The sequence below is a fragment of the Pristiophorus japonicus genome, chromosome 21, assembly GCF_044704955.1.
Source record: "Pristiophorus japonicus isolate sPriJap1 chromosome 21, sPriJap1.hap1, whole genome shotgun sequence".
In the NCBI taxonomy this organism is placed as follows: domain Eukaryota; kingdom Metazoa; phylum Chordata; class Chondrichthyes; family Pristiophoridae; genus Pristiophorus; species Pristiophorus japonicus.
Genome location: NC_091997.1, coordinates 8,014,574 through 8,040,950, shown reverse-complemented (window position 1 = coordinate 8,040,950; position 26,377 = coordinate 8,014,574). Strand labels below are relative to the sequence as shown.

At 43.1% G+C, this 26,377-nt stretch overlaps 1 protein-coding gene across 1 annotated transcript; it reads right to left on the bottom strand.

The window, feature by feature from the left end:
• Positions 1-6,152: 6,152 nt before the first annotated feature.
• Positions 6,153-26,162, bottom strand: vps25 (vacuolar protein sorting 25 homolog). Its single transcript, XM_070864330.1, has 6 exons — positions 26,073-26,162; positions 16,259-16,404; positions 13,735-13,788; positions 12,958-13,046; positions 11,349-11,424; positions 6,153-9,652 (listed from the first exon to the last, which is right to left on the bottom strand). The coding sequence occupies exons 1-6, from the start codon at positions 26,117-26,119 to the stop codon at positions 9,540-9,542; spliced, it is 525 nt and encodes a 174-aa protein (XP_070720431.1). The 5' UTR covers positions 26,120-26,162; the 3' UTR covers positions 6,153-9,539.
• Positions 26,163-26,377: the final 215 nt, after the last annotated feature.

The window sequence follows — 26,377 nt, the reverse complement described above, 5'->3', positions numbered from 1 at the left end:
TTTCACCTGTCTATATACTTGTCTTCACATTTCAACCATTTTCTCAATGACTTTTGGAGTGACTTTTAACCCTACCTGCCCAGGTTAGCTAAGCTGTCTACCCAAAGCCAGCAGGGGCCTTTAGATATGCAGATTGGCGTCCAATGAGGTTATCGGGCCCTAACTGCTATTTCAACTATGCCCTGAGCAGGGAACCCACAGTGTCTTTCCTGTCAGGCTCAGGTCAGATGGGCATCGGGACATGAAAAGGCCCTGAAAGGTTAAGTTTGTCGCTTTTCTTTACGGGATCAGGAGGACTCCTATGGGACCTACAAGGAAAGTTTAGGCATCCCCATCTCCGGATTCCCCACCCTGCTCTCCTGCGAGGTGCTTTGGGAACTCCCTCCCCACATGTCGGTGGGCAGTCATGGGCCACCAATTTCCGTAGGCCGCAGGTCCACCGGTGGCATGTTAATGAGACCCCGGAGTTGAAACAGCCTGAGCTGGTTTCTGCAGCAACACCCACCTGCCAAAACCCACCCGGAGTTAAAATCACGACCAAATTCTCTTTTCAAGTTCAAATTCTATTTTCTGCAATGCTTTCTTTGCCGTTTGCTGCAAGATTTTCTGCATTCAATTTTCAGGAGTGGTTGCAAAACTAAAACCGATTTGTCACGGGTTTGTAAAAGACTGAGACTGTTTAAAATAAACCAAAAATGCAAACTGCTGAAGCAACAGGGATATAAAATATAGAAAAGAATGTGACAAAGTTGAAATTTCTGATTTTATTTTAGTTTCAAGTAGCTGAGGTCCAAAATGGAGCTGTTGGTTAGACACAAAATGGAAGGCAAGAGAAGGGTGCAAGAAATAGAGCAAAAGCCATTGTTCAGAAATCGATAAAGGCAATGTTGTCTCGATGGCCTGTGCAACATATTTAAAAAGCTAATGTCTGCAGCTTGACAGATGGAGATGTAAGATTAGATTTTCCGATCGACTGTGTAATTGTCGTCACATTTTAACTCGTTTTTCAACTATTAACAGGTTTCAAGTGGCTTTAGCCCACTTAAAATTAATAGGTTAATGTCTGTTTAAAATAACATCAATCTAGTTTCTGGTGTGGTCCAAGTGAAAAGACTCATCTAGAAAGAAAAAAAGACTTGGGATTTATGTAGCGCCTTTCACGACCACCGGATGTATCAAAGCACTTTACAGCCAATGAAGTACTTTTGGAGTGTAGTCACTGTTGTAATGTGGGAAACGCGGCAGCCAATTTGCCGACAAGCAAGCTCCCACACAGCAATGTGATAATGACCAGATAATTTTTGTTATGTCAAGGGATAAATATTGACCAGGAAACCAGGGATAACTCCCCTGCTCTTCTTCCAAATAGTGCCATGGGATCTTTAACATTCACTTGAGAGAAGACTTGGTTTAACATCTCATCTGAAAGACAGCACATCTGACAGTGCAGCATTCCCTCAGCACTGCACTAGAGTGTCAGTCTAGATTTTTTCGTGCTCAAGTACCTGCAGTGGGACTTGAACCCACAACCTTCTGACTCAGAAGCGAGAGTGTTATCCACTGAGTCACAGCTGACACTAGCAAGAAGAAATATGTCTAAGAGAACTATGTCGTGGACGCAAGCAGTTACAATTCATTATGCCATTCTCTGTCAATGTGTGAAAATTGCTGACAGTTTAGTTAGCTTCCGCCTTTACAGTAAAGGCCGATGGGATATTGTATCACAGGGCTGACTGATCTTGTTAAAACATACCAGATTCCTTGAGCTTGTTACTCAAATACTCTGCATGTAACATTTCATTACAGAAGACTGTGGAATATGTACCAAAAAAATAGAAAGCTTAGCTAATTTTTCCAAAGCAATTGCTACATTCTAAGAGTTTATAAGGAAGCAGCTTTCTGAATAATTTATATTAATCCTTGTGGTTTTTTTGAAAGAGGGTTGTAAATCTGTGAAATTCTTTGCCCCACAGAGCTGTGGAGGGTGGGTCATTGAATATATTTAAGGCGGAGATAGTCAGATTTTTGAGCGATAAGGGAATAAAGGGTTATGGGGAGCGGGCGGGGAAGTGGAGCAGAGTTCATGATCTTATTAAATGGCGGAGCAGGCTTGAGGGGCCAAATGGCCTACCCTACTCTTGCTCCTATTTCTTATGTTAGAACCACGGAAAGGGTAAAGCGAAGATTCACTAGAATGATATGAGGAATGAATGCCTTTAGTTATAAAACTAGAAAAAAACTGGGGCTTTATTAACTGAAACAGGGAACGTCAATAAGATCTAGTAGAATATTTTAACATTATGAAAGTTTTGAGGTTATTTTTGAAATATTGTTTCTATTGATTGGTGTTCAGTGATAAAGGGGTATTGACGTAACTACTTCTAGAAGAATTAAAGTAGAATTTGGAAGATAGTTAGAACATAGAACAGTGCCTTTTACGTCCTCAGGACATCCCAAAACACGTTATTGCTAATGTTGCGCAGTTACTGCTGTAATATAGGCAAATGCAGCAGTCAATTTTTACACAAGATCCCACAAACTAATGAAATAAATTACCAGTTTATCTGTTTTTTTTAATGTCGGTTAAGGGATAAATATTGATCAGGACACCAGGAGAACTCTCCTACTCTTCTTTGAATAAGACATGGAATCTTTTTGGCTAAAGTAGACTGGAAACAAGGACTAAACGGTGGCACAATTGAGGAACAGTGGAGGACTTTTAAGGAGCTCTTTCATAGTGCGCAACAAAAATATATTCCAGTGAAAAAGAAGGGCGGCAAGAGAAGGGATAACCAGCCGTGGATAACCAAGGAAATAAAGGAAAGTATCAAATCAAAGACCAATGCATATAAGGTGGCCAAGGTTAGTGGGAAACTAGAGGATTGGGAAAATTTTACGCAACAGCAAAGAATGACTAAAAAAGCAATAAAGAAAGGGAAGATAGATTACGAAGGTAAACTTGCGCAAAACATAAAACCAGATAGTAAAAGCTTTTACAGATATATAAAACGGAAAAAAGTGACTAAAGTAAATGTTGGTCCCTTGGAATCTTTTTGGCTAAAGTAGACTGGAAACAAGGACTAAACGGTGGCACAATTGAGGAACAGTGGAGGACTTTTAAGGAGCTCTTTCATAGTGCGCAACAAAAATATATTCCAGTGAAAAAGGGCGGCAAGAGAAGGGATAACCAGCCGTGGATAACCAAGGAAATAAAGGAAAGTATCAAATCAAAGACCAATGCATATAAGGTGGCCAAGGTTAGTGGGAAACTAGAGGATTGGGAAAATTTTACGCAACAGCAAAGAATGACTAAAAAAGCAATAAAGAAAGGGAAGATAGATTACGAAGGTAAACTTGCGCAAAACATAAAACCAGATAGTAAAAGCTTTTACAGATATATAAAACGGAAAAAAGTGACTAAAGTAAATGTTGGTCCCTTAGAAGATGAAAAGGGGGATTTAATAATGGGAAATGTGGAAATGGCTGAGACCTTAAACAATTATTTTGCTTCGGTCTTCACAGTGGAAGACACAAAAACCATACCAAAATTTCTAGGCCACAGGAATGTGGGAAGGGAGGACCTTGAGACAATCACTATCACTAGGGGGGTAGTGCTGGACAGGCTAATGGGACTGAAGGTAGACAAGTCCTCTGGTCCTGATGAAATGCATCCCAGGGTATTAAAAGAGATGGCGGAAGTTATAGCAGATGCATTCGTTATAATCTACCAAAATTCTCTGCACTCTGGGAAGGTACCATCGGATTGGAAAGCAGCTAATATAACGCCTCTGTTTAAAAAAGGGGGAAGACATAAGGCAGGTAACTATAGGCCGGTTAGTTTAACATCTGTAGTGGGGAAAATGCTTGAAACTATCATTAAGGAAGAAATAGCAGGACATCTAGATAGGAATAGTGCAATCAAGCAGACGCAGCATGGATTCATGAAAGGGAAATCATGGTTAACTAACTTACTGGAATTCTTTGAGGATATAACGAGCATGGTGGATAGAGGTGTACCGATGGATGTGGTGTATTTAGATTTCCAAAAGGCATTCGATAAGGTGCCACACAAAAGGTTACTGCAGAAGATAAAGGTAAGCGGAGTCAGAGGAAATGTATTAGCATGGATAGAGAATTGGCTGGCGAACAGAAAGCAGAGAGTCGGAATAAATGGGTCCTTTTCCGGTTGGAAATCAGTGGTTAGTGATGTGCCACAGGGATCAGTGCTGGGACCACAACTGTTTACAATATACATAGATGACCTAGAAGAGGGGACAGAGTGTAGTGCAACAAAATTTGCAGATGAAACTAAGATTAGTGGGAAAGCGGGTTGTGTAGAGGACTCAGTGAGACTGCAAGGAGATTTGGATAGGTTAAACGAATGGGCTAAGGTTTGGCAGATGGAATACAATGTCGGAAAGTGTGAGGTCATCCACCTTGGGAAAAAAAAACAGTAAAAGGGAATATTATTTGAATGGGGAGAAATTACAACATGCTGTGGTGCAGAGGGACCTGGGGGTCCTTGTGCATGAAACTATCCCAAAAGGTTAGTTTGCAGGTGCAGATTGTAATCAGGAAGGCAAATGGAATGTTGGCCTTCATTGCGAGAGGGATGGAGTACAAAAGCAGGGAGGTCTTGCTGCAACTGTATAAGTTATTGGTAAGGCCGCATCTAGAGTACTGCGTGCAGTTTTTGTCACCTTACTTAAGGAAGGATATACTAGCTTTGAAGGGGTACAGAGACGATTCACTAGGCTGATTCCAGAAATGAGGGGGTTACCTTATGATGATAGATTGAGTAGACTGGGTCTTTACTCGTTGGAGTTCAGAAGGATGAGGGGTGGTCTTATAGAAACATTTAAAATCATGGAAGGGATAGACAAGATAGAGGCAGAGAGATTGTTTCCACTGGTAAGGGAGACTAGAACTAGGGGGCACAGCCTCAAAATACAGAGGAGCCAATTTAAAACCGAGTTGAGAAAGAATTTCTTCTCCCAGAGGGTTGTGAATCTGTGGAATTCTCTGCCCAAGGAAGCAGTTGAGGCTAGCTCATTGAATGTTTTCAAGTCACAGATAGATAGATTTTTAACCAATAAGGGAATTAAGGGTTACGGGGAGAGGGCGGGTAAGTGGAGCTGAGTCCACGACCAGATCAGCCATGATCTCATTGAATGGCGGAGCAGGCTCGAGGGGCTAGATGGCCTATTCCTGTTCCTAATTCTTATGTTCTTATGATCAGCCTGTTGGAGCAGATGGAGCCTCGATTTAACGCCTCATCTGAAAGATAGTACCTCTAACAGTGCAGCACTCCCTCATTGCTGCATGAAGTATCACCATAGATAATGTGCTCAAGTCTCTGGAGTGGGGTTTGAACCCACAACCTCTGATTCAGTCACTAGAGCCAAGGCAGACATCTATAGCAGTCTATTACACGATTTAAAATGAAATAAGAGGGGGAAATGGTATTAAAGTAGGTAGCTCCAGTTGAAGAGCTAGCACCAGCATAGATGCAATGGAATAAATGGCCCCCTTCTGTTCGGTAAGTTCTGTGATTATGTTTATATGTATGACATTTCTCAGGTTGCTGTATCTCTAATGCTATGGTCACTTTTTAAGATTCTTCATCTCGTCAATGTTAAAATTTACATTGATGTGAGTAGTGAATGTGAATGTTGCACAAACCATATTCAGTGGACTGCTGCATGCATTAGCCATTTTGGCACGACCTGCTTCTGTTACCTGATTGAATAGTAGCTTCTTCTAAATGATCTTCATCCACAAAGTCCACACATCCCACATCACAAAAAAAACCTCTGAACATATGGAATTTACAATAGGTGTATAGATAGTCTCTACAGATATTCTGCAAAGCTCAAACCTTCCCACCAAGGCTGCCAGTTAACTATTTGCCCATTTTCTTATCAGATGTTTCTCTCTAACGTACACCAAATTTTTGATTTACCTTTCTACAGGTGTGTCCCTTTTATTCTCTCATCATGCTTGGTGCAACCTCCGGCCCCACTGTTTTCCAACCCATTTTCATTTAACCCATAATCACAGATCAAGTCCCAAAAACATTTAACGTGCCACATTATAGCACCAACAGTACTGACATACCAACCATTCTGACTCCACAATGCAAAGGTCTTAAATATAAGGAACTAATATTTTATTCATTTGGAAAATAATGAACCCAGAACATGTGCTATAAACAAAGTACATACCAGGCAGGCACAGTTTACAAAAAATAAACCACTTGAAACTAAACGTATGTGGCTTTGAGTTACCCAGGGCTGCTCGTGTTTGTTTTCTGTAAACCACAACAGACTAGCATGTATCCTCGATCCATCTTTAAATATTAGATATTTCTAATTCTTTGCCATCACGATAAAGAAAAGCTTCCAATGAAATGTTCGTTAATGAAAGCCTCCCCAGTTGGGAGAATGGATTAAACCCTTTCAAGCATTTTAGGGTACAAACACATGGAATATTTATCTATTGTAAATGTAATTGATGAGAGTAGAATAATGAACATAGGAACAAGAGTAGGCCATTCAACTCCTCGAATTCCATCCGCCATTCAATTAAATTACAGTTGTTCTGTAGCTCAACTCTATTTACTTACCTTTACTCCCTATACCTTGATACCTTTACCTAACAAAGATCTACCAATTTTAGTCTTGAAAATGTCAATTGTCCTAGCATCCACAGCCTGGAACGGTGGGGGGAGGGCGGGTTGGAGGAGAGTTCCAGATTTCCACTACCATTTGTACCCTTTGTGTGAAGAGGTGCTTTCTGTCTTCACTCCTAACTGGCCAAGCTCAAATGTCAAGATTATGCCCCCTTGTTCTGGATTCCCCCACCAGAGAAAATAGTTTCTCTCTCTACACTATTGAATGCAAACAAACATGATAGATTAGAGGTGGCCAAACTATGACCCACAACCAACATGCACTCTGTGAACCCGGCTATCACTCTCTGAAGCTTTGGAGACTCGATCCCTGGAGTCATCCCCTGCAACGGAGCAGAACATTGAAATAATTTTTGTAACTTTGCATTGTGATGGTGGAAGGACAGATTTTCTTTGAATTCAGCATTTTGATAAAATGTTTCATATATAACCCATGGACGCCATGATATGCAACCAAATTATTCATGAAGATGAAAAGTTGAGACATCTCTGGAATTAATGATAATCGACTTCTTGTCCATGTTAATCTTAATACAAGTATTTGGAATAAAAAAAATAATATTCACGTTGAGAGTTTTTAAAATATATATATATATGTACACACAAAGGCTGAACCTCCATTATCCGGAACCCTTGGGACCTGGCCTGTTCTGGATAAGGGATTTTTCTGGATGAGGGGCGGTTACATTGGTTGGTACAGACACTGAGCAAGGGGATATCGGGGCTGGCTGGCTTGGGAGTGCAGCAGAGATCATGGGGAGGGTGGGGGTGGGGTGGTGGATTGTGGGGTCAGGCCAGCGATTGCGGGAGTCGGCAGTGAGGAAGGACTTCAATTTGTTCATGTTGGAGTTCTACACATGCGCTATTCGGTGGCCGGGAATGGTTCTGGATAAGGGAGGTTTAACCGATATTTGAATTATCTCAGTACTGACCTTAGCTTGAAGCAAAGTTTAAAGTATATTCATTCAAAAAGATACCGCAGAAACTGTGCTGCACAAATCAGTTACCATTCAATGCATGTCACAAAATAACTGCAGAATTTTAATTGATTTCCGAAAGAAACTACTTTAAAAAATCTTGTTTGACGAATTATACTTAACGAATCAGCATCTATATTTGAATTGGCATAGGGACATAAGAGGCTGCATGGATCAACTCGCATAGATTTCAATTAAAAGCTAACTACAGCCAAACTGGAATGGTTCCCTCACTTTAAACTGGTTACCACCTGTATAAAGCTAGCCCTTTAATAAAAGAAAGGTTTTCATTTATATAGCGTCTTTCACAACCTCAGGACATCCCAAAGTGCTTCACAGCCAATGAAGTACTTTTATGCTCACTGTTGTAATGTAGGAAATGTGGCAGCCAATTTGTGCTCAGCAAGGTCTCACAAACAGCAATGAGATTAATGACCCAGGTAATCTGTTTTTATAGTAATGTTGATTGAGGGATAAGTATTGGCCAGGATATCAGGGAGAACTCCCCTAATCTTCTTTAAATAGTGCCATAGAATCTTTTACATCCACCCGAGAGAGCAGACAAGGCCACAGTTTAATGTCTCATCTGAAAGAGCAAGTGCCAGCCTTGATTATGGGTCATGTATCTGAACAGGACAGGAATTCACAGCATAAAATCCCATTACTATAATCCCATTGCTACAGCACCAGTTAGAAAGTTCATTCTAAATATTAATATTTTCATGTCATGTTGACTTACATGACAAAATCTAACATGCAAGTCAAAATATCAGCACTGCAAGCAGGTTTGATTTTTTTGGTGGCTGGAGTGCAATGGTGGTTGTATCATTAAACAGCAATAAAGAGAAATCTTTGGGAAGTCAAAATTAATTCCAAAGTTAACAGTTATATATTACTCTGTTGTGGTATTTGAAGTATTCTGCCAACTGTGGAAAATTCTAGGTTTGTCCAATTTGGGTAGCGACTGGATCCATTTCTTCTACCCCGGGAATTTTCCGAGGGTGAGACCAGGAATTTCCAGCACCATCACATTTACAATATAAAGTCGTTATGAATGTTTAGCACTTTCATAAGGTTTGTGTTCCATTGCCAGCACTGGTGACATTTTGTATTCATACGTTTTGCCTTTTATACTGGCTCGTTGCAGGCATTAGTTGACAAAAAAAACTCAACTGCCATGAAAGCACAGATAACTCTCAGTAATGGCAATGGATTCTCTGCCATCTAATACTTTAAGACACCTATAGAAAATAAGAACACTGCATTACACAGAAAAGACCTACGGATTGAAGAATACTGGTAATGTACAAGAAATCGACAAACTAATCTGTCACTGTCCCTGGGCAAGTTCAGGTCGACAGGCTTTTTGAAGTTACACCAAGAGGGGTGGTGGGGCCTTTTGCACATCATTTTAACTTTAATTGAGAGCTGGCATAATCGCAATTAAAGTAGGAAGAAAAAACAATTATTATTGTAGTTTTGCAATATCTTGAACTCTCTCTGGTAATCCTTTAGCTCTGGACCTGTACTGCTCAGCTATGTGTAAATATTCCTTTTTTGAATTATTTTTTTCGCCGTTGGCACACACAGGGACCAGTACAATGCAATCAGTAATGCTGCATTTTCCACTTAGTACATGGAACTATAATTGCAGTAAGATTAGATGAAGAATAAAAAGAAGATTGCAGTTTGTAAGCAGCCAGACTGTGCATTACAATCAAGTCAATAGCATGACAGTGTCGCCTGGAGACCTGTACTTCAAATACGCTCTTCCTCGGGGACCAGTCTTCATTGCCACTAACTGTAAAGTCTTCATTATGTACCCAATCTGTACGCGTCTCCAGCAGCTGCTCGGACCAGCAAGGATACCATCAGAAGAACTTGACCCCTTTGCTGTCAGTAAGGGTGATGATCTCTGCCTTTCGCTCAGATTGCAGAGCTTGCAGTGCCCGTAGCAGAAGCCACTCCTCCAAACCATGGAACTCTAGCAAGGACAGAACATAGTCATGGCTTTCATCACAGGCACTATTTGCAATCTTATTGACAACATAAGATGAGTACAAGCTAGGGAGATCTTTATAATGATGGAAATTGCTTGGAAGGTACAGCAGGCCTATCAGCATTTGAAAGAAAAAGGCAGGCTACCGTTCCTTATCTTACCTTTCATCAGTATGGCAGACAAAGGGTCACGCGTAAAACAGCTACCTATCTTTTCTCATTCACTAACCGACCTGCTATGTATTTTCTTTCTTTTTGTCACAGATTCCAGCATTGGATTCTTTTCATCTCTAGAGCACTGTAACTCTGAACAGTGACGGACTTTTTGGCTTGGAAAACATGTTCCTCATTTTAATTTGCATTACAATATTCTCAACCATTAAAAACAATGAATTTTACAGCACTGAAAAGCTGAATGCTCATGTACGGCTGATGTGTTGCCATCATAGAGATAGTATAAATAGTGAAAGATTGTTTCCACTGGTTGATGAAATGACAACAACACAGACAGGATTATCACTAGAAAAAGGAAAGAAGTTAGGAAATACTTCTTCACAGGGACGATTATTAAAATATGCAATGCTTTACCACATTGATGCACAGACTGCAACATCATTTAAAAAGCGGACTGGATAAGTGTGTGAAGAGAAAGAATATAAAAGGATTGTCCAATGAGGAGAGACTGAGTAGACTCGGCCTATATTCTCTAGAGTTTATAAAATTCTTACAGGGCTTCTTGACAGGGTAGATGCAGGAAGGATGTTTCCTCTGGCTGAGGAGTCTAGAACCTGGGGTCACAGTCTCAGAAAAATGGTCAGCCATTTAGGATGGAAACGAGGAGAAACTTCTTCACTCAGAGCATGGTGAATCTTTGGAGTTCTCTACCCCAGAGGACCGTGGAGGCTCAGTCTTTGAGTATATTCAAGACAGAGATCGATAGATTTTTGAATATTAAGGGAATCAAGGGATATGGGGATAGTGCAGGAAAGTGGATTTGAGGTAGATCAGTCATGATCTCATTGAATGGCAGAGCAGGCTCGAGGGGCCGAATGGCCTACTCCTACACCTACTTCTTATGTTCTTAAGTTCTAAAGGGCAGAGGAAATGAGAAAGTAGACAACGCCAGTTAAAGAGCTAGCACTGGCACAGATGAAATGGGCCGAAAAGTCTCCTCCCATGCTGTAAATTCTATGGTTCTGAATTAGGTAATAAACTGATAAAGTACAGGAACAATCATCTGAATCTTTTTATTTTATTGATTGAGGGTAGCGTAGCTTAAGAGCTAAATGTAGTAGGACACGAGTATGTAACTAGAATTCTGTATTTAGCGGAATCCTGACTTCGGTCTATGCTTCCGGGTTCTCTGAGCAGTTCATCAGGAAAGGTTATTTTTATACAATTATGTGGTTACAAGTTTGTTTCATCAGAAGTAGGCAAACCAGTTTGTCACCCATACATAGAATAAACCTGCTCAGTTATCAATGAAAAGGGTTCACAGAAAGATGATGGCATCAAGCACTCTGGAAGGATGCTTGGTTGAATTCTATATTCTAATAATCCTCATACCAGAAGTCAGAATGTACACAGAGAGAAAAACAGGAACAAACAATTGAAAGGGAAGATAACTTAGCCGATTGCTCCCCACGCTCATTTAATAACAGGTAATTATCAATGCAACTTACCTTCACCCTCAGTGTCATCTCCATTGGAGAGTTCATAAAATGTAAATACAGAGTTTGTCATGGCATTCTTTGAAACCTGCAAAAGACATCAATACCAGACACTGATACACAAGATCAACAGCTTTAACGAAAACAAATGGCTCTTAGCACAGGACATTTAGGCACAGCTTATAGTCAAGGTAATTACACCTAAATTTAAGGTAATCTAACCCACGTCACTTTGTTGGGTTGACATTAAATGGCAAAGTAATGAAAGACTGATGAAATCAATTTATAAACAGTTTTGATCATCAAGACTATTTTTGCTTTGGACAAAATGCTTACATCATTCCGTCGTATTTCGCTGGCACTTAGCAGCTTCACGTGACACAATTCTGGTAGATGTTAAAGGTCCTAATTCTAAAAAGAATAGGGAGTTCTCTGATGACCTGGCTAACAGTCCTCCTTCAAGCTATGCAGATTTACTGGTCGTTCATCTCATTGCTGTTTGTCGGACCCTCCTGTGTACAACATGCTGCGCTTGCCTAGAACAGCGCCTGCACTTCAAAGGAATTAATTGTGCAGGAAGGGACGTTAGACCTTTGAGACATAATAAAGTATTCCATAAATGCAAGTCTTATTTTTACTGGGTTGTGTCTAGATTAGATTTTATATACTAATTTCCACCTTTGGATCAGTGCTCTTTGCACTCTGTAACTGGATTAGGTGAATTGTGAAATTCAGGGTATTCAACAAGGATAAAACAACTTTGGAATAGAATTTATTTTCTTGAAGCATTACAATCCTGAAGTAGTTTCACAACAACATAATTTGCTGCAGTTTTCTGACTTTAGGATAGGTTGGGAGAAATTGTTCCTATTTTTACTCATCAAATTGAGGTACATCAGCACTGGGTAAATGGAAGGTTTTTCCATTTTTTGCATCATTTTTTAATGCGATCTGTATCAAGATTGCACAGGTCAGATATAGGCCATGCGCAAAATAAACCTCAGCGTACTCTGCCTTAACTGCACCAGCTTGGTATTTCCATTTCACACACATCCCTGTAGCATCTTTCAGTGAGATTTGCCATCCAGTGCCAATTTGTCCAGAATTATGGTCAGTTTTGTTGTGGGCTTACATTGACCGGGTGGGAGAAATTATTTCATTTAGGCTCTTACAACCATCAACGAGCAGAGCCTTTCATCACATCAATCCATCCCAAAGGTGAAAGACCAGCGTGCTAAGTCTTTTGAAAATCTATGCAAACTGTTTAATTTTGAACATGTACAAAGCCGCTTTCCATTTTACAAACTTTACATTGCTGATCTTTGTGTTTCTCCTGTGCTTCCCAATTTAGCTTGAAGCAAAAAAAGGGGACAATGCTACACGCTTCTCTTTGTTCTGATAAGTTGCTGTTCACAAGAGCTTTTTGTTTAATGAAAGATTTACCGATCACCAGTTACTCTACCAGACTGCAAAAACAAATTTGGCAAAAAAAAAGGGGATTAGTGGTGAATTAATTTATAAACCCTCTATGTATTTGTCAGGACGTTTGCTGTACTGTGAGAAATGTGTTACAAGAACACTTGTACACTTGTAGAAAACATGCAGCAAAACACGTTCTTACCCACTGATACACAAGTTTACCCCACTCTTCTGGTCTCCTCCACATTATCAGACAGCGCGTTTTATTTTTATCAATCCACTCTAAGTTTCCTAAAAGCAAAACAAATTACAGATAAATTCCTCAAAAACACATTTGTGAGCTACATACTTTTTGATATTAAATTTAGTACAGAAATAGCAAAAACATGGTACTGCCAGTGCTGCAATCCCTTACCCAAGTGGTCATTCACCAGCTATGAGCTTACACATCCAGTGTCAAGGCTATTTGATCATGCAAGGCGCCATTACCAAAGCAAATCCTTGGTCAATCCTGTCCTTATTGGCTGAATTGTTACTTCTCATCCTAGCCCACCGAGATCAATTGTAACAGCTTGTTGCCACCTTTGCTGAGATCAGCTAACTCAGCACAGACCATGGAACAGCTCAGTCTGCACAACCCTGTTCATAGAAACATAGAAAATAGGTGCAGGAGTAGGCCATTCAAGCCTGCACCGCCATTCAATGAGTTCATGGCTGAACATGCAACTTCAGTACCCCACTCCTGCTTTCTCGACATACCACACACCATGTGGTGTGTGTACTCACTGAGCCAACAGGGAGCCTAGTAGGCAGCTCACATAATAAGCACATTTATTCAGAAAGATGACACTATGTACGGTGAGATGAAACGCTGTTGCTATTTATAGCTCTATTAAAATTATTGGGGAAAATCTAGTCTGAACTTGGAAGAAATTTTACAAGCACATGCTTAAAATTTGGTTTTACTCTGTGCACCAACCTTTCTTCCGGAGTTCTTCGAATACAACTTGGATAGCCTCTATAGGGAACTTCCCTTTATGTTAAAGTTAAGGGAAAACCACGCATTGTAATAATATTTCTTGACTATGCTCTGGACAGCATTGTCTCACTTACAGTCGGCAAAACTGTTTCCTTCCACCAAGTGATTCCATTTTGCAACATTAAGGATGCAATACTTTCTACTGTACAACATTTAACCTGTTTTGTTGAAGTGATGGCGGTGCTATACTGGCGAGTTACGAGGTCCATTATGTTCTTGCTGTGGAAGCGCCACTCACTGGGTCAACCTATACAACATAGATACAATATCTACGACAGCACAAACTGCTTTCTGTTTTGCCGCAGCAGATATTATCAGTAATGAGACAGTGTCACTGCATCAGTGGTTAACCCCCACCTTCAGTATTGCATACAGTTCAGGACACCATCCAACAGAGGGGACATTGCGGCCTTGGAGGAAGTAAAAGGCACCTAATTTGATAAACGGGACTGAGTACCTGCGCGACAAGGAAAGCTGAGTCCAAAGGGATGGATATATCGGATAAACAACAACTTAGAGCTGATCAATCAAATTGGGAATGGATTAACTCGCTGAAAGAATTGCTCAATATTAACATAAGCTGTAGGATAAGGGCTCATGGATTCAAGCTTGGATGAGAAAATATGAATTTGGTTAATATACATCTTAATACGTAGCTTTGGGTTTCAAACATGTGGCAAGCTAGGGTGAATACAGCAAGTTCGCTCTCTATATCTGAGATTGATACTGATTTTGGGTGCCCCAAATTGAAAAGTGCCCCCTTCCTTACAAGTAACATCCTTCACTGTGATGAACACCCAAAACGATTCTCCAAAAAGTTTAAACAAATTTACAATTTACAGGACACACTGCCACACAGCAACAAAGTCTTTATAGAGAGTCTCTTCACAAATGAAAAACATGATACTAGTGCTAATTAATATAACAACCTATCCAATTAGGAATGTGGAGAGGAGACAATGATTTACTATCTTGTTAAAAGACAGAGGGGTTGGATTTTTGGTGTTCTGCCGCCCCTGTTTGCGCCCTGGAGGTAAGCACTTCCGGGCGGGCAGCCAGCTTACAGCGGCCCGCTGGGACATTCGGTGCCGGTTTCGAGGGGACACAGAGCATTACCGCCCTGAAGAGGCGAACCAGTGTGCAACTTCCCTGGTTGCGACACCGGCTCGATATTTGGTTAGCATCCGATCCGTAGTGCCCTGTAGCGCGCCCTAGTGGGAACGCCTGTGGAAGCTGGTGAACCGAGCTGTACCAGCCACAGTGAGGTAAGTAATGTCGACCCGAGGTCAGTGTGATTGTTTTTAATTTTGCGATTTATGGTGTGGTGGCATGAGTAATAAACTGGGAATGTTTTTGGTGGGGTTTTTTCAGATTTTTTTTCCACAGAAGCCTCTCTTAGTGCGCTCAGGGGCCAGCTCTTTACCTCGGGATTTTCAGATGCTCAGCCGGCCTAGCGCCCTATAACAGGTGTGGAACGCCTCCAATACCTCCACACTCGGGGGCCAGCTAGTAAATTTTGCAGCTGGAGACACAAACCATATCCCGGCGGAAAATTTTACGCTCTGCCCGGGTTAACGCTGCAACAGAGGCGCGACCGAATTTCCACCCCAAGGTATCTAGAGAGGGAAATACAGTACTTCATCCTCTGTTTTTGTACAGGCTTACTTTTAAAATGGGAGCTGTTGGCAGGGTGCGTTATAAAGTTGGGACTGCTATTTCATGAAGCGAGTGCATTCTATTGATGTCACCAGCTTGGGTGGAGGGGAAGCAAAAGGAAATAAGAAATGTAACTTATAACAATGAAAGTATTTCTTCCTACAGTCACTATCGTCTTTAAGTGAAGAAGAATCCCCTGCTACTCAAACTTTGAACTAGCGTTTAATCTATTAACAAACGTCACTCTACAGTGGAAAGAATTCTCGGAAATAAACAACCAACACACAGAGGGAAAAAACTCTCACTCATACACCTCCCAGCAACATTTTAGAGGAATGAGTGGGACTTGAGCGACAGGAAAATAAGGATATTTTAGTTGACTTCTGTAGGCTAAGAACTGTGCTCTAGAGCAAACTATATCCATTCATTGGTGAGTTAGTAACAAGAGGGTGTAAATTTAAGATCATCTCCAAAAGAATGAGGAGATAGGTTAGGAGAATTTTTTTTACGTAGAGTATTAGGATACAGGTGTCATCAAAAACAGTGGTAAAAACATGATTCGTAAAAGCTTTTAAAAGAGAAATTGATAATGATTTTAAAAGGGCAAAAGAACAGGACTAAGTGGATAGCTCTTTCGGAGAACTAGCACAATTGTGATGGGCCAAATGGACTCCTGCTCTGCTGTAAAATTCCAGGTTTCTATGAAATCTAATAGTCGTCAACAGGTGAAAAACTACAAAAACCACGTCTACCATTTAATGAAGTTTAACATTCCTCCCATCTCAGAGGCTGGCACAGCAAAGGATACGCTGGATCTTCTTGTTGTTGAAGAGTGGACTTTCTTGGGCTTCCAATACATCGATAGTGTAAAGCTTGTGATAACGCAGATAGGAGAGCACCAGTGAGCACCATGCTGCCAGCTGCTTGCGCTGGGTGTTAACATTCGGCTGTAGTCTAGAAATGGACAAAAACATGAAAAATATAAAGAAGTGTATTGGTAATAAAATGTTTTCTGGTGTCCAAGTAATTTAGCACCGGATTCACTTTAAAAACACGGTTATAACTTGGTCTCATAACAATAGTAATTCACTGTATGACATACTTTTAAGACATTTCAACATGATAAAGTACTTTTTTAATTGCAAATATTTCTTTTTCAGTGGATGAGTTTACTTTCCAGTAAATGAATTCATCTCGCTAGATATTGATTACACGGAGACCTACTCTTCATTCAGATTTCCCGCACACCTTTCCAGGTACATGGCACCTATCCAACAATTAACATTCCATTCTCAACTCATCCTACACTTAGCTTCTTGGTCTTCTGTCCTTGTGTGTCCAAAGTATGATTTAATCCAGTTTAACACATATGTCTACATGCTTGTAACTATTGTAACGAGTCGACTGATCCTTACAAGGACCATCAAACCAAGAGAGAAGAACTGATCTTTGTCTAAAACCTAAACTCTTAATGTTTTAAAGAAAGACGCATTTATACAGTGCCTTTCACGACCACCAGACATCTCAAAGCGCTTTACAGCCAATGAAGTACTTTTGAAGTGTTAGTCACTGTTGTAATGTAGGAAACGCGGCACAACAAACTCCCACAAACAGCAATGTGATAATGACCAGGTAATCTGTTTTTTGGTATGTTGATTGAGGGATAAATATTGGCCAGGACACCGGGGAAAATTCCCCTGCTCGTCTTCAAAATAGTGCCGTGGGATTGTTTTACGTCCACCTGAGGGGGCAGACTCATTTAACATCTCATCCGAAAGACGGCAACTCTGACAGGCCAGCACTCCCTCAGCACTGCACTGGAGTGTCAGCCTAGATTTATGTGCTCAAGTTATTAGGTCAGACTTGGTTGGCACAATGTAATGGTGACACTATGGGGGAATTAATGCTGTTACTCTTGAAAGCTGCTGTATCTGATTATAGGCAGGATGCTTGGTTCTGGAGAGGGAGGGAGAAACCTGTATAGCTGACCTGTCGCTGAACTGCAGCAAGCTTACGCATCAAGAAAAGACTCGCCACGATATACATTAATCTTACCACCTCACCCTGTCATGGCCGCACACGAAACGTTCACACAAGGTAAGATCAAACGGGAGATTAAAAAACTTCAGAATTGGCATTGGATAGCGTCTCAGGAGCAAATGCATTCTTGTCCTAACACCAACATTCAACTTTGCATGCGATTATGTTTACACCGAGGCTGCGTTTTCTTTAATAAATTTGCATATTTCTACTGAAAAGGAAGACTGCCTGCTGATTTTTGCCAGCACTGGGGAAAAACTGGTTAAATATCCACAAAAACTTTATGCAATCGTGCTAAATTTAGTATCCCTTCCCGAAACAACAATCACTACTGGTGACTTAATGACGGGTAAAATTAACATCCATTGACGTATGTGGTTAACCTTTGTTTCCTTTAGTCTTCTTTTTGCTTAAACTTCAAAATTACACCTCCCAATAAATAGACGAGTAGTCAGTGAGAATACATTATTTACATTCCCTCTCCCTCCCCGGTACAAAGGCATGAGACCGGCCCAGAGGGCCATGCCATCCCCCTTAAAGTGTCCTTCCTGAGGTCAAAGGGCAGGTAGCCCAATTTCTAGCAGGCCAATTATAAAGCACCACTGACAGGTGCGTCCCGAGCTCCCTGTTTGTCTGCTTCTCAACTTGGCTCATCGAGAAGATGGAGGAAAATTTTAAAAACGGGAATGGCACAGAATAGTGAAATATTCGCTTAAAAAAAAATTCTTACCAATTTTCTCCCCTTCTCTCCTAATGATGTTGACTCTTTGCTGGAGTTGAGTTTTATGGGCAATAGCCACTCTCCAGCACCTTGCCCATTCTTCATGTGGGAGGCCAGGTAATATTGGCAGGCTATTCGACTGCAGGCAAGCCCGATTCTGTGTTCACTGTACAGCCACACAAGAGTTGCTGGATAGCAATCAGGAATGGGAACCCTGGTGGATTTTCCGCTCTCTAACCCACTGATCCTGAGGCCAATTGGAGCACCATATAAACATAGAAACATATAAAATTCTGACAGATTAGATGCAGGAAGAATGTTCCCGATGTTGGGGAAGTCCAGAACCAGAGGACACAGTCTAAGGATAAGGGGTAAGCCATTTAGGACTGAGATGAGGAGAAACTTCTTCACCCAGATTTGTTAACCTGTGGAATTCCCTACCGCAGAGAGTTGTTGATGCCAGTTCATTGGATATATTCAAGAGGGAGTTAGATATGGCCCTTACGGCTAAAGGGATCAAGGGGTATGGAGAGAAAGCAGGAAAGAGGTACTGAGGTGAATGATCAGCCATGATCTTATTGAATGGTGGTGCAGGCTCGAAGGGCCGAATGGCCTACTCCTGCACCTATTTTCTACGTTTCTATGTTTACTCCTACTGCTGCCTTGATTCAGTTTAGCCAACTCAGACCGGGAATCAGACCACTTTCTGGTCTGTGGGACTCAAGTATTCACTGCCTTAATTAAGTGAGCAACTGGAAGAGCCAGCCTTTAAGTTTCCAATGTAAGGATATAGCTGACTGCCTCATCCAGGTTATTAGTAATTTCACAGACAGAGACCAGCAGTACAATAAGAACATAAGAAAAAGGAGCAGGAGTCGGCCATCTAGCCCCTCAAGCCTGCTCCGCCATTCAACAAGGTCATGGCTGATCTGATCTTGGCCTCAACTCCACTTCCCTGCCCGCTCCCCATAACCCTGGACTCCTGTATCGTTCAAAAATCTGTCCATCTCCATCGTAAATATATTCATTGACCCAGCCTCCACAGCTCTCTGGTGGAGAGAATTCCAAAGATTCAAGACCCTCAAGAGAAGAAATTCTTCCTCATTTCCGCTTTAAATGTGTGACCCCTTATTCTGAAACTATGTCCCCTAGTTCTAGATTCTCCCACGAGGGGAAACATTCTCTCTGCATCTACCCTGTCAAGCCCCCTCAGAATCTTACACGTTTCAATTAAGATCACCTCTCAGTCTTCTAAACTCCAATGAGTATAGGCCCAACCTTTCTTCATACGCCAACCCCTTCATCTCAGGAATCAACCTCGTGAACCTTCTCTGAACTGCCTCCAATGCAAGTATATCCCTAAACTTGTCCTTTACAACTCTGAACTGTATGTCCCTTCTTGTTCTTCCTTGGCATATCTGATAGGACTGCTTTGGCTTTAGAATGCACTTCACCGACTGGAGAGTAGTGCAGTATAATTTTGATGCAGTCATATCCTCGTGTTCAAATCCCTCCATGGCTTCGCCCCTCCCTATATCTGTAACCTTCAATAGCCCTACAACCCCCCCCAAGAACTCTGCCTTCCTCTAACTCTGCACTCTGGTTGTGCATCCCCTACTCCACCTGCCCCACCATTGCCGCCTGTGCCTTCAGCAGTCTCGGTCCTAAGCTCTGGAATTCCCTTGCTAAACCTCTGTCTCTCCACCTCTTCCTCCTCCTTTAAAATCTTCCTTAAAACTTACCTCACTGACCAAGTCATCTGTCCTAATATCTCCTCCTTTTTGTCTTATTATGCACTTGTGAAGCGCCGTGGGACATGAATATTTAAGGTGGTGGATGGGGTGCCAATCAAGTGGGCTGCTTTCTCCGGGATGGTGTCGAGCTTTTTGACTGTTGTTGGAGCTACACTCATCCATACAAGTGGAGAGTATTCCATCACACTCCTGATTTGTGCCTTGTAGATGGTGGAAAGGCTTTGGGGAGTCAGGTGAGACACTTGCCACAGAATACCCAGCCTCTGACCTGCTCTAATAGCCATAGTATTTATGTGTTTGGTCCAGTTAAATTTCTCGTCAATGGTGACCCCCAGGATGTTGATGGTGGGTGATTCGGCAATGGTAATGCTGTTGAATGTCAAAGAGCGGTGGTTAGACTTTCGCTTGTTGAAGATAATCATTGCCTGGCAGTTGTGTGGAGTGAATGTTACTTGCCACTTATCAGCCCAAGCCTAAACGTTGTCCAGCTCTTTCTGTATTCGGGCATTCTGTATTCACGAGGTTGATTCCGGAGATGAGGGGGTTACCTTATGATGATAGATTGAGTAGACTGGGTCTTTACTCGTTGGAGTTCAGAAGGATGAGGGGTGATCTTATAGAAACATTTAAAATAATGAAAGGGATAGACAAGATAGAGGCAGAGAGGTTGTTTCCACTGGTCTGGGACACTAGAACTAGGGGGCACAGCCTCAAAATACGGGGGAGCCAATTTAAAACCGAGTTGAGAAGGAATTTCTTCTCCCAGAGGGTTGTGAATCTGTGGAATTCTCTGCCCAAGGAAGCAGTTGAGGCTAGCTCATTGAATGTATTCAAGTCACAGATAGATAGATTTTTAACCAATAAGGGAATTAAGGGTTACGGGGAGCGGGCGGGTAAGTGGAGCTGAGTCCACGGCCAGATCAGCCATGATCTTGTTAAATGGCGGAGCAGGCTCGAGGGGCTAGATGGCCTACTCCTGTTCCTAATTCTTATGTTCTTATGTATTCGGGCATGGACTGCTTCATTATCTGAGGAATTGTGAATTAAAGTGAACACTGTTCAATCATCAGTGAACATCACCACTTCTGACCTTATAAGAACCTAAGAAATAGGAGCAGGAGCAGGCCATACGGCTCCTCGAGCCTGCTCCGCCACTTCATATGATCTTAGCTGATCTGATCATGGACTCAGGTCCACTTCCCTGCCCGCTCCCCATAACCCCTTATTCCTTATCGGTTAAGAAACTGTCTATTTCTGTCTTAAATTTATTCAATGTCCCGGCTTCCACAGCTCTCTGAGGCAGTGAATTTCACAGATTTATAACCCACTGAGAAAAGAAATGTCTCCTCATCTCAGTTTTAAATGGGCGGCCCCTTATTCTAAGATTATGCCCCCTAGTTCTAGTCTCCCCCATCAGTGGGAACATTCTCTCTGCATCCATCTTGTCAAGCCCCCTCATAATCTTATACGTTTCGATAAGATCACCTCTCAATCTTCTGAATTCCAATGAGTAGAGGCCCAACCTACTCAACCTTTCCTCATTAGGTCAACCCCCTCATCTCTGGAATCAACCTAATGAACCTTCTCGTAACAGTTTCCAAAGCAAGTTTATCCTTTTGTAAATATGGAAACCAAAATTGCATGCAGTATTCCAGGTGTGGCCTCACCAATACCCTGTATAACTGTAGCAAGACTTCCCTGCTTTTATACTCCATTACCTTTGCAATAAAGGCCAAGATTCCATTGGTCTTCCTAATCACTTGTTGTACCTGCATACTAACCTTTTGAGTTTCTTGTACTTTGCAATCTTTCTCCATTTAAATAATAACTTGCTCTTTGATTTTTTTTCTGCCAAAGTGCATGACCTCACACTTTCCAACATTATACTCCATCTGCCAAATTTTTGCCCATTCACTTAGCCTGTCTGTCCTTTTGCAGATTTTTTGTGTCCTCACACATTGCTTTTCCTCCCATCTTTGTATCATCAGCAAACTTGGCTACGTTACACTCGGTCTCTTCTTCCAAGTCGTTACTATAGATTGTAAATAGTTGGGGTCCCAGCACCGATCCCTGCGGCACCCCACTAGTTACTGATTGCCAACCAGAGAATGAACCATTTATACCGACTCTCTGTTCTGTTCGTTAGCCAATCCTCTAGCCATGCTAATATATTATCCCCAACCCCGTGAACTTTTATCTGGTGCAGTAACCTTTTATGTGGCACCTTGTCAAATGCCTTTTGGAAGTCCAAATACACCACATCCACTGGTTCCCCTTTATCCACCCTGTTCGTTACAACCTCAAAGAATTCCAGCAAATTTGTCTTATCATGGAGGGATGGTCACTGATGAAGCAGCTGAAGATGGCTGGGCCGAGGACACTGCCCTGAGGAACTCCTGCAGCAATGTCCTGGGGCTGAGATGATTAACCTCTAACAACCACAAACATCTTCCTTTGTGCTAGGTATGACTCCAGCCAGTTTTCCCCCTGAATCCCATTGACTTCAATTTTACTGGGGCTCCTTGATACCACACTCGGTCAAATGCTGCCTTGATGTCCAGGGCAGTCACTCTCACCTCACCTCTGGAATTCAGCTCTTTTGTCCATGTTTAGACCAAGGCTGTAATGAGCTCTGGAGCCGAGTGGTCTTGGTGGAACCCAACCTGAGCATCAGTGAGCAGGTTATTGGTAAGTGCCGCTTGATACACTGTCGAAGACACCTTCCATCGCTGTGCTGATGATTGAGAGTAGACTGATGGGTGCTAATTGGCCAGATTGGATTTGTCCTGCTTTTTTGTGGACATGACATAACTGGGCAGTTTTCCACATTGTTGGGTAGACGCCAGTGCTGTAGCCGTACTGGAACAGCTTGGCGAGAGGCGCAGCTAATTCTGGAGCACAAGTGTTCAGCACGACGGCCGATATGTTGTCAAGGCCTGGAGCCTTTGCTGCATCCAGTGTGCTCAGACGCTTCTTGATATCACGTGGAGTGAATCGAATTGGCTGAAAACTGGATTCTGTGATGGTCGGGATCTCAAGTGGAGGCCAATATGGATCATCCACTCGACACTTCTGGCTGAAGATGGTTGTAAACGCTTTAGCCTTGTCTTTTGCACTCACGTGTTGGGCTCCATCATTGAGGATGGGATGTTCATGGAACCTCCTCTTCCCATTGTTTAACTGTCCACCACTATTCACGACTGGATGTGGCAGGACTGCAGAGCTTTGATCTGATCCGTTAATTGTGGGATCACCTAGCTCTGTTTATAGCATGTTGTTTCCACTGCTTAGTATGCATGTAGTCCTGTGCTGAAGCTTCACCAGGTTCGCACCTCATTTTTAGGTACAGCTGGTGCTGCTCCTGCTCTTCTACACTCCTCATTGAACCAGGGTTGGTCCCCTGGCTTGATGGTAATGGTAGAATGAGGGACACGCCGAGCCATGAGGTTACAGATTGTGCTGCTGATGGCCCACAGCGCCTCATGGATGCTCAGTTTTGAGCTGCTACATTTATTCTGAATCTACCCCATTTAGCATGGTGGTAGTGCCACACAACACAATAGAGGGTGTTCTCAGTATGAAGACGGAACTTCGTTTTCACAGGGTGGTCACTGCTACCAATGCCGTCATGGACAGCTACATCTGCGACAGGACGATTGGTGAGGATGAGGTAGGTTTTTCCCCTTGTGTTGGTTCTCTCATCACCTGCCGCAGGCCCAGTCTGGCAGCTATGTCCTTCAGGACTCAGCCAGCTCAGTCAGTAGTGGTGCTACCGAGCCACTCTTGATGATGGACATTGAAGTCCCCCACCCAGAGTACATTCTGTGCCCTTGCTACCCTCAGTGCTTCTTCCAAGTGGTGTTCAACATGGAGGAGTATTGCTTCATCAGCTGAGGGAGGGCGGTAGGTGGTAATCTGTAATCAGCAGGAGGTTTCCTTGCCCATGCTTGACCCGAAGCCATGAGACTTCATGGGGTCCGGAGTCAATGTTGAGGACTCCCAGGGCCACTCCCTCCCGATGCCAGGTGGCCCATCCAATTTTATTCTCATTGTTTTTTGTAGTGGTTTGTTACAAGTGCAACAGCGAGTGATTCATTGAGTCTAGTAATCAACAACATCCTGTGGCAGATCAGCTGATTTTTGCAATCTGCAGTGTGGATCATGAATGTAAAATAAATCATATTCTATCACATTGGCAAAACAGGAAGATTTCTGTTCAGATTTTGACGAAGGGTCATCGACCTGAAACGTTAACTCTGTTTTTCTCTCCACACATACTGCTTGACCTGCTGAGATTTCCAGCATTTTCTGTTTTTATTTCAGATTCCAGCATCCGCAGTTTTTTTGCTTTTGTAGAAAGATTTGGTAAGTGGATGCAATGCTCACCCAGCACTGGAATCACGCGCTAATCCTGTAGCTACCTCTGCTTTATTTAGCTTACAACTTTGTCAAGGGAACTGACAAGCACCTGAGGGGCTCCAGCATTCAGGAAATCAGCTGAGAGAACACGAGGCAGTGAGAGAGAGAAAGAAACAACTATCCATAACTATCAGTTGCACCCATGCCATTAGGTGAGGTTTTAATTTAGGAGCAGGAAGTGTGATTTTTCCGAATTTTGCCTGCAATTGCTGTTCTTTCAGAACAACTTCCAGTGATAAATTACTAACCTTAAAGCTTGAGGACAAGCAAAATTGTGCTCCAGCTGGGGTGGGTGGGAGCACGCACATGTAGCCACTAAACCCACCCATGTTGAAAACTATAAGTAATGTTAGTGATTCTTCCAATGCTACTAATTAAGATATAACACAAGTACATTTGGAACAAGGAAAGGCATTTCAAACCATTTCCCTCTCTAAAATGTCAACTCCCTTTTTCAAGAGAGATATTGACTGAGTCCCTCAGATGACTCAATTAACAACTTTAGTGGTCTTTGCTGGGTTCAGGGGTGGGAGCTGGTTTCGGAAGAGGGGATGGAGAGAAGAGCTGGTTTCGGGGGGGGGGGGGGAAAGAGAGCTGGTTTCGGGGGGAGGGGGAAGAGATCTAGTTTCGGGGGGGGGGGGAGGGGGAAGAGATCTGGTTTCAGGGGGGAGGAGGAAGAGATCTAGTTTCGGGGGGAGGGGGAAGAGATCTAGTTTCAGGGGGGAGGGGGAAGAGATCTAGTTTCAGGGGGGAGGGGGAAGAGATCTGGTTTCAGGGGGGAGGGGGAAGAGATCTGGTTTCAGGGGGGAGGGGAAGAGATCTGGTTTCAGGGGGGAGGGGGAAGAGATCTGGTTTCGGGGGGGAGGGGGAAGAGATCTGGTTTCAGGGGGGAGGGGGAAGAGATCTGGTTTCAGGGGGGAGGGGGAAGAGATCTAGTTTCGGGGGGAGAAGAGATCTGTTTTCAGGGGGAGAGATCTAGTTTCGGGGGGAGGGGGAAGAGATCTGGTTTCGTGGGGGAGGAAAAGAGAGTTGGTTTGGGGGTGGGTGGGGGGAGGGGAAGGGAGCTGGTTTCAGGGGGAAGGGGAGGGGAAGAGAGTTGGTTTGGTGGGGGGAGGGGAGTTGGTTGGGGGGAGGGGGGAAGGGGAGGGGAAGAGAGTTGGTTTGGTGGGGGGAGGGGAGTTGGTTGGGGGGAGGGGAGGAGAAGAGAGTTGGTTTGGGGGAGGGGAAGGGGAGCTGGTTGGGGGGAGGGGGAAGGGGACGGGAAGAGAGTTGGTTTGGGGGGGGGGGGCGGGGTGGGGAAGGGAGCTGGTTTTGGGGGGAGGGGAAGGGAGCTGGTTGGGGGGGGGCGGGGTGGGGAAGGGAGCTGGTTTTGGGGGGAGGGGGGAAGGGGTGGGGAAGAGAGTTGGTTTAGGGGGGGGGAAAGAGAGTTGGTTTGGGGGGGGAGGGGGAAGGGGAGGGGAAGAGAGTTGGTTTAGGGGGGGGGAAGAGAGTTGGTTTAGGGGGGGGGGGGAAAGAGAGTTGGTTTGGGAGGGAGGGGGGGGGTCTGGTTGTTTTTCTCGGGGGGGGCCCATGGTCTCTCCAGTCCCTCAGGCGGGAAGCGCTTTTCCCGCCGGCTCAGTCTCCGGATCAATGGTTTTATAATTTAATGCCGCATCTCCCGGAAGGTAAACGAATAAAAGGCGACTCACGTGTAGAAAGGAGCGAAGTTATACTGCCAGGGCCACTCAAAGCTCATGGCGGAGGCCGCGACCGGAAGGTGTTGCTGCCTTCCTGCTCCCCCCTGCATCAGCGCACAAACTGCAAGTGTCCGCTTCCAAACAGTCCCCTCTCCCTCTCCCTCTCACCTTGCTTTCATTAGAATTTACATCTTGCAGCGGAATTAACATCAAATAATATTGGAAATAAAATTTGTGACCAAAAGGATTGAAACAAATTGAACAAAGACACTTTACAGATGCTAATCTGCAACCATTTTTATATCAGACTTCCAGCC